Here is an 8,917-nt window from a genome sequence, read left to right as displayed (position 1 = left end):
GAACACCTTCAAGAGTAAATTGGATGCTTATCTTGCTGGGATCCTATGACCCCAGCTGACTTCCTGCCCTTTGGGCAGGGGGCTGGACTCTCCCGAGGTCCCTTCCAGCCCTAATGTCTATGAAATATGAAATCTATGAGTAATATGCTTGGTCTTACCAAAGGGAAGCTGCCAGAAGAGAAGAAAATCATTTGCATGGAGTCCCTTGTAGCCTTCCCTCTGTCTGGTAGTCAGAGAGGGCAGATGGTGAGCTCCATATTCCTTCTGCTGACACTACTCATGTCAGTAACCACTCACAAACGGGAGGAAAGTGAGCCTGGCTTGGAAGCACAGAACTGCCAGTCTCCAGGTTACAGCCACATAGGAAGAAAATGGAACACGTTTGTTTCTTCCTCCCTTTCTAGCATGCAAGTGCCAATCTGGATTTTTCATGCACATATACATGCCAGGAAGATCAGATATTTTATTCCTGCTTTCTGAATGATAGAGTAAACCTCTCCATGCTGCCATTGGCATTTCTGCCTTCTTTCATATGACAGAAATGGTGTCTGTATTTTTATTTTTGTGCATTTTTGTCAATTTGGGAGCTCTTGGCCGTCAGATATTACCAGGGATCAATGGCTACTTGGAAGTGGCTCTTGTTGATCTCCTGGCATTGCCTAAATAGGCAAGAAAGTGATTTACTAAGCAACTCTACTATTAGTCTTGACAAATACACCATTCCCATCAGGAACGTGTGCATACAACTAGTGCATACAGGGAATGCATGAAGAGCAGTAATTCATCCTCCATTTCCTGGCAGTTTAAAGTGTTTTACAGTGTTAGACTCCTTTTTTGTATGCAGCATAAATACCCTACAAGAAGTGTCATAGCGTAGCAGAGTATCAAATGCCACACCATGGTTATAAGTTTTGAAGCACAGTATTTAGGAAAGCTGAAAGGTTTGACCTTTGCAGTAAGTACACTTTCTGTCCCATATCAATAGGACATGTATCACTATAATTAACACAGTGCATATACTATAGGGAAGTGTACATTGTCACAATCACTGTGACAAGTCATAAGTTTTCTTTTTGCTGAGTTTTGTGTTTAACTTCTCTGCCACTACATGTCATTACCATAGCACATACTTTTCACATTATAAATGAAATTCAGGGTACAAACTGAAAACAGGTGATAGTTCTACAGAACTCCAAGTCAGGCACATAATATAGTCCATCTATCAGACACAGAAATACATTTATTTGCAAATAGGTGTACAGTGACTGTGCATGTACAAGAAGAGAAAGGTTGGATTTCTTGAAATGGAGGGTCCTTGGAGACAGACTAAGAGCCAAGGTGAGACATGGGAAAGAAAGAGCTTAAGACAAGAAAGCTACAGCCTATCCACTGAGAGGTATTCACAGAGGGTGCATCTACATGAGACATTTACTGCCAAGTAGACTAATTAGCTGTGCAGTAAGTGTCGCATGTCTACATATATTGCCCTATTAGGCTGGAGAAAACTAAATAAGATTTTTTTTACTCTGCATTAGTTCCTGTGTAGATGGTCCCCCAGGTGGCTGGGACACAAGGATGCTTCAGTGAGAGGGCTGCCCTGCTGTCTAGCCCCACAGTGGATCATCCTCGTGCCCCAGCCAGCCCCTCTACAGCACATTGAGCCTGGGGGGAGCAGCCTCGGGCTAGCAGGTTGGCTTCTGGGGCCCCCTACCAGCTGGGACTGCTCCAACCTGGCTCAACATGCTGCAGTCCCAGGCGCATGTTCAAATGGTGTGCCTGGGAGCAATAAGCTCCAAAGTTTATTGCATGTATAGATGCACCAAGAAGGGAGAAGTAGCTTCTCTGACTTAATGCACACTCTTATAAAGTTTTCCAAGGCTGCAAAGGCCTTTGATAGGTGAGTGGAAAAGAATATACAACAAAGAAACAGCTATGAAGAGCTGGAGGGCAGGTGGAATTCCTGGCCAAGGCCTTCCTAAGAGTTGTGGAGAGCAGCATATCACAGAGCACCTTATTTTCTGTTCATTTTGAAATCCAGGATATCACAATCCAGGGGACATGGGTCAGGGCCTCAGAGGGCCCCCCAACATGCTCCCACAGAAATGGAAGGCTCCTCTTCCCCTCATTCCAGGTCAGGAAAAGGCTCCTCTCAGCACCGCCAAAGCCCAAGGCCAGGATGTCCTTTGTTCAAGTTGTTCAGCTCACATGGTGAAAGCATTTAAAGCCTGTTACTGGGGCTTTATCAAACACTGTGCCTGTTTTCCTTCCTAGCCGCTCTCACTACCTACAGCCTTGGCACTAGACAGCAGGAAACAGGAAAGGGTGCGGAGCCCAAGGTGAACCTGGTCAGCATTTGACAGCCAGCTTCCACAAGTCTCATGAGAATAGGATCTAGCAGCAGCCCTGTGGATGACCAATATATACACGTGGTGCTTCCTGGTAAATAAAAATGTTTCTGAAAACAAAAGATGCCTAAATAGAAGAGGCTGAACTGGAAGGCACTTCCCAGGGATTTTCAGACCTTCCTCCCTTTCCCACCAGTGCCCTTTTAACATGAGCTATGAAGAATGGAGACAACAGCCCAAGCCTTTGTTTGTGGGGCACCATGAGCTGAAGAAAAATGTTTTCTGGGCATTTTCATAGACACTAATTCATTAATTACACTGCAGAAACCCTGAAAATCTCCAGTCAAGGAATAGAGCACCATTCAGCAAGACACTGGGCACATACAGAGATGGTCTCTTCCCTTTCCATTCCAGCCCCACCCTGTCCGTTACCCAGTGTCTAGTCCCTCACCTTTCCAGACCCTACCTCCAGAGAGCTCTGTGTGGCACTGGGATGGGTCTGCCTCTCACTCTCCAATCCAGTCCTCTTCCCAGAGCTTCTTTTGATCCTGTTGGGACAGGAACGTGTTCTACCACTGCACAGGCTGGCACCAAGCAGAAACTCTCAGTCCCAGGTCGGCTCTGAGTTCTCCACAGTGCAGCAGAATGGACTCAGCCCTGGGATAGATTCAGTATTTTTAGATTGTGGTTTTAGAATGGGTGCAGACCTAAAAATGGAACCAATGGATCTCTCAGTTGAGTCCATCAGTCTCTCTGAGCTACCAAGCACATAGATACATATTGTAGATAACAGAACACATAACCAGAAAGTTTGGATGCCAGCACTGGAATTTAACCCTGCTGAGCAAACAAAGGCCTCTGCATGATACCAAGGCCAGCGCACTGTTGTCAGACAAAGAGGAAGAAGCCACTTAACTTTGTCCCCACTGGCCTTTCACTTCTTTAAAAAGCTAATGGAATGTAGCTCCCCCTTCATTTTGGCTTACTTCAGCACTGCTGCTTTGCCTAAAGGGATGTCCCTACTGCAGCAGTAGCAGCCCAGCCACAGCAGTTCAGAGCTCAGCATGTGCTAATTTACTTTGCTCCTCCAGTGAGTTTTGCAGCCTGCATGGAGATAACATGCTGCTGCAGCCAGCCTACTATCAGTGCTCAAGCTAGCTAGTGTTAAGCAAACCCAGGCATCTCTACAACACACTGCAGTGACTGACTGCAGTGCAGAGGAAGTGTTATTTGCAGGCAGTTTGAGCAGCTGTGGCAAGCCACAAGAGGGAGACATACATTACTTACTAAGCCAGCGTATTTTGAAGTCCACCTCTTAACACAGTTGACTCGAAACCACGATGCTGCAGCACCCTCAGGCGTCTTGAGATCCTTTCAAGGATATTGCAGGCTGCCACGCAATGTTAGCACTATTAGGTGTACAAAGAGATTCACAAAATAAACCCAGAGATTTCAAACAGGATTTCATAGTATTAAAAACAATCTGCCCTGTTGTGGCCTTTTGGAGTTCTTTGCAACAGAAAGAATGCTCTATTATTTTTCCATAGTCAAAAAATAAATGAAAGCTAAGAGCTGGCATTTTACAAGGGGTGCTTGGAGTCTAAAAAGGTTGAAAACATTGTCTTAACCATTAGTACTAAAATGAGAAGTCTCAAATCTCCATGTTACTAGTATAACATACCTATTTCTGTGGCTTGGCTTTGAGAGTGGTGAGCTCAGGGCTGTATATTAATGTATACCAAACACACCAGGAAGACTCTGCAGTAAAGGAAAAGGAACCATTACAAACCAGATGTTCAGTTCGGTGGCCCAAGATTGGGCCCGCATTGTATATAGGAGCCCAACATTAGGTCATGCTGTATTGTTGGGGAACTATCTTTGGACTGAATTTAGCTATGGTTTATTGCATCAAATACACATTTGTTCATGTGGCATGCCTTCAACTAGGCTGTATGCACCGTTAAATATGTGCATTGTAGTGGTTTAGGGGAAGACAACATGGCCTAAGGGAGAGGGCACAGAACTAGTAGTCTAGGATACCTGCCGTCTTTTACCAGCTCTGCCACTAGCCTGCAGTGCAACTTGGAAAAGTCACTTCACCTTTCTCTGCTTTCACTTCCCCCTCCTGCTGTCTGTCTCATCCCTTTAGAGTGCAGGGCTCAGCAACCTATAGTCCACAGACTAGATCTGGGCCACAAAGAGGTCCAATTCAGCTCACAAAGGTCTGACCTAGCATGGAGAATCAGTGGGTGTCTAGACAACCCTTGGCAAGCATGAACCATGACGCCAATGCTGCTGCACAGTAGCAACAAGCTACTACACACTAGTTCGTTGCTACTGCGTAGTATGGTTAGAAACAACCCATGCGCTTCCAGGACTACTCAGTAATGGCAGTTACTGTGGAGTCATTTAGTACTTGCTTTAGCAGTGCTAACACAGTGTAGCTGTGTGACATGCAGCTACAGTGTCACCCATCCCTTCTGCAGCACTCCCCTTGGCTACAAAACCTGCTGCCCCACCACATCCATGCTTACCCTCACTGCAGAGGGGATGTGCATCAGTGGCAAAGGTAAGTGCAGGCAGATGGCTGCACCTGGGGGTGGAGACTTGCAAGCCATGGAGAATCTGTATCACAAAGGGTATCCTGTACTGACCTAGGGTGACCACCCATCCCTAACTGGGCAGGACAGTCCCAGAATGGGAACATCAAGTCCCAGTCCTGGGCTGCATGACTCTGGGACAGCATTTGTCACAGCTTCGCAGTATCCTGCAGGGATCTGGGTCTTCTGTTCACTGCAGAAAACCATGGGAAACTGCAGGTTTCCCCTTGGGGGCTAGAAGCATTGCAGCCTGCAAGGTACTTTGGGGAGCAGGATGCAGGGGGCACCACATGCACATGCGTACCTGCATACATGCATATGGCCAGGGATACAGGCAGGCAGCGTGGAGAGAAGCACCCTGCAGGTAAGTCTATAGGGGGGAGGGGCATGGCAGAGTGCAGGGGAGGTAGTGTAGATTGAGGCCCCCACGGTGAGGGAGGGAGTGGGGCTGGGGGGGGGTGCTACTCAGTCAGGGCAGTGCATGGGGCTGAGGCGTGGAGCAGGTGAAGCCAAGGGCAGCTTGACAGAGGTGGAGGGGCAGCCCCCTGCTGCTGCGCACACCCCCTCAGGGAGGGTATAGAAGTAAATGCCCGCCCACCAAGATTTGTGCACAGGGTGGATGTAGGCTGCCCACTGTGGGCTTGGGGCTCCCCAACCTGCAGCCCTGCCCAGGGAGCCCTGCACTGGCTATGCCACCATGGCGAGGCAGCCCCTGCCTGGGCATGGAGCTGCACCCCCCACTGCTGTCAAACGGGCAGCAGGTGCACAGCCAGTGCAGGCCTCCCAAGGGAAGGGCAGCAGGATGGGGAACCCTGAGCTTGCAACAAGCAGCCTCCCATCTGCCCTGGCCATGCCACTGGCAGAGAGGGAAGAGGAGTCGGAGGGGGGCAGGGAGCAGGGAAGGAAAGGTAGGCATGTCCCACCTTTTCATTTTGAAAAGATGGTCACTGTATGCTGACCCATGATTTAGACAATAAGGTCTTCACTGCCTGTGTGGGCAGCACCTGGCAAATAGAGGTCCTGATCTTGATCACATCTTCCAGGTGATACTGGAACATTTTAGATTGTACAAAATATTATGAAGCTGCTAATGCAAGGGATGGGACCTGGAGGGGGTGGGAGGCAGGGGAGGGAATCAAAATAAGTTTTCAAAACCCAGCTAGACAAAGCTTTGGTTGGGATGATCTAGTTGTGTATGGTCTTGCTCTGAGCAGGGATTTGGACTAGATGTTTGTCTGAGGTCCCTTCCAACCCTCACTTTCCATCATAAGTAGTACAGGTCACCCTCCTTTATATGAGCCTCAGAGGTTACCCAAATGGTAACATAGTTTTTTCACTAACTTGCATCTGTTGGTATTGTACAATACACACTGTTTGCTTATTAAGCTTTAATACATTACTGTGTCTCTACTCTTAAGTTTGATACAGTTCTATGACTTGTAAGTGATGGGGTTGTATACTGTTCCCTGTTTTCTTTTAAGTTTTATTTCATCCACTATTCTCTGCGCCCTTAAGTTTGATACAGCAAATTGTAGCTGTTGGTACTGTACAACAAATGCTTCTCTTTCAATTTTGTTCTATTTAGTATCTTCCCAGTGAAGTTTGGTCTGGTTTTAACTTATCCGTCATATGTTAGCATGCATAATGCCTCACAAGATGCCACATTGTCACTGGTGAATGAATTCAGCTATTTCAGTAGTTTTTCATGGGTCCTTTCCGAAGGCCTTAGGATACCTCAGAATATACAGTATGCATTTAGAAAAATGCCAGAGCTTGATGCCATATTTTTTTTAAAATACAACAACAGGTGATGCGGCCCTAGCATAGAGATCACAAGCTACTGGACTGAATACAGACACACTACAGAAGCACACAATGCAGTAAAAAACTATCAAGCTTATTCAGCTACTCCCACTCAGTGACAAAAGAAGTAGCTGGTTGGGAGAGTGAATGCCTGTAGCATAGCTTTGCCGTGGGCTATTCATATTCAGCTTCAAATGGCAAGTTCACTTGAACACAAGAGTACATTATGTAAGACTCCGAACAGCTTTTAGTGACCGATTCTGAATGGCTTTAAAAAGCTGATCTGACATTAGATCCAAGATTTGGCACAGCCAAACATTTTAACATCCCTGGACATTCCACTGCTGACCTCAAGGCGGTTGTTCTTAGCAAAACCTTAAAAACCAGCTTGAACAGGAAATTGCAGAACAAGAAATCACTCACACACTGGACTGCAGGAAGTATGGGTCAAACAGGAACTACAGATTCTTAGCCCATTACCTGGATTAGCCTTTGTGACCCTTTTGTCCCTATGGGTTTATAGCTTGTTTGCTTCTCCCAGCACTGCCCCACTTCCCCATCTCCCATCCCTGTCTTCTGTATTCAAATCATTCTTTTCATCTTATACCCAGGTCTGTGAATGTCTCATAGCTTCATAGTTGGTAGGGTCGGAAGGGACCTGAGCAGGTCCATCAAGTCCGATCCCCTGCCATGGGCGGGAAAGAATGCTGGGGTCCAATGACTCAGATTAGGTGATTATGTAGCTTCCTTTTGAAGACCCCCAGAGTGGGAGTGAGAACCACTTCCCTTGGAAGTTGGTTCCAGATCCTAGCCACCCTGACTGTGAAGTAGTGCTTCCTGATGTCTAGCCTGAACCTACTCTCAATCAACTTGTGGCTAATATTCCTAGTTACTCTTGGTAGTGTTCAGGGGGGAACAGGGACTTTCCCGTTCCCCACAGGTCCCCCCTGGTAAATTTATAGACGGCCACCAGATTCCCTCCCAGCCTTTTCTTGTGGAGACTGAACAAGTTCAGGTCCCATAGCCTCTCCTCATGGGGCCTGCCCTGCTGCCCCCTGCCCATGTGAGTGGCCCTCCTTTGGACCCTCTCCATGTTGTCCACATCCCTCCTGAAGTGCAGTGCCCAGAACTGCAGCCTGACCAACTCTCTGGGTGCAGCCCTCTAGCCAATTTGAGCCCTATCTACCTGTGTAGGTATCAACACCACAGTTGCCTAATTTTTTTAATGAAAATGGGGTGAGAGACAGTGTCAAAGGCCTTCCTGAATTCCAGAGAAACTACATCCACCGTGACATCTGCATCCGAGGATTTTGTGACCTGGTCATAAAAGACAACCAGGTTGGTCTGACAGGACCTGCCTTTAATGAACCTATGTCCTTTCATAGCATTGGATGAACTGAGCTTGGGTTCATGAAAGCTTATGTTATATAGCTCTGATTAGTCTACAAGGTGCAAATCTATTTGCCTTCTGACTTCAGACTAACATAGCTAACTATCTCTCTCTGGCTTTAAAAAGTTATTAAATGTATATTATTGGACATAAGTTCATGCAATTGTGGTGGGGATGGGGGACAAAAAGTCAAAATAAAAACATATCCTTTCTCCACTTGATATAATTTTACAGGTACAAGACATGACAGTCAGAGAGGTCCCAATTCTGTCCCCCATGTGGTAGGTGGTACCTTAGCCCCAGATTTTAGCTAGATTCCCTTTAGGCCAAGGAGTTTCTCAAATGAGAGTTTCATTGGCAAAATAAGGCCAAGAGGAAGACAAAAGCATCTAGTGCTTGGAACATAATTGGAATCTCTGAAAATAATTCTTGGAAGACCCAAGAGCAAGATGACTGTTGTCCGAGACATCACTTCCTGGGACATCCTCAGTGATCTGAGACTTGCCAGGAGGATTCAACACAAGGGGAAAAAAAAATACTAAGGGTTGAAGAGCTGTTGCTCTGTTGACACTCCACCCCCACCAAAAAAATAAAAAATAAAAAAAGGTGTGGAGGGGGCTGTTGGTATAGAAATCTGTGCTTACCAATTCTGTCATGCGGCTTATTTTAAAACCATGTCAGAATATTGTGTTAGTTGAATTGTGTGCACGTGTTCAGTCTCCACAGGTGGCCTTCCTTCTGACTAAGTATCCCAACTATCTCATATCAGTAATGCATAT

The 8,917-nt window shown here is 46.6% G+C and overlaps 2 protein-coding genes across 4 annotated transcripts in view; one reads left to right on the top strand and one right to left on the bottom strand.

Annotated features, from left to right (window-relative positions):
- TEPP (testis, prostate and placenta expressed) overlaps window positions 1-2,804 on the top strand; it is a 19,031-nt gene extending 16,227 nt beyond the window's left edge. For all 3 annotated transcript variants that reach the window (XM_019535489.1, XM_019535490.1, XM_019535488.1), the window contains one exon: window positions 2,272-2,804. In XM_019535489.1, coding sequence (XP_019391034.1) covers window positions 2,272-2,302 — 31 coding nt within the window. In that variant the 3' untranslated portion in view covers window positions 2,303-2,804. The remainder of the gene's footprint in view (window positions 1-2,271) is intronic.
- CNGB1 (cyclic nucleotide gated channel beta 1) overlaps window positions 1-5,342 on the bottom strand; it is a 119,579-nt gene extending 114,237 nt beyond the window's left edge. The window contains exons 1-3 of the mRNA XM_019535482.1: window positions 4,027-5,342; window positions 3,633-3,754; window positions 2,812-2,893 (exon numbers count right to left, since the gene is read on the bottom strand). The gene's annotated coding sequence lies outside the window, so the exon portion shown is untranslated. The remainder of the gene's footprint in view (window positions 1-2,811; window positions 2,894-3,632; window positions 3,755-4,026) is intronic.
- Window positions 5,343-8,917: the final 3,575 nt, after the last annotated feature.

This window comes from Crocodylus porosus, unplaced genomic scaffold, assembly GCF_001723895.1.
Source record: "Crocodylus porosus isolate Cpor-Errol unplaced genomic scaffold, CroPor_comp1, whole genome shotgun sequence".
Classification (NCBI taxonomy): domain Eukaryota; kingdom Metazoa; phylum Chordata; order Crocodylia; family Crocodylidae; genus Crocodylus; species Crocodylus porosus.
The sequence above is the reverse complement of the archived record's forward strand: the minus strand, read 5'-3'. Positions and strand labels throughout refer to the sequence as shown.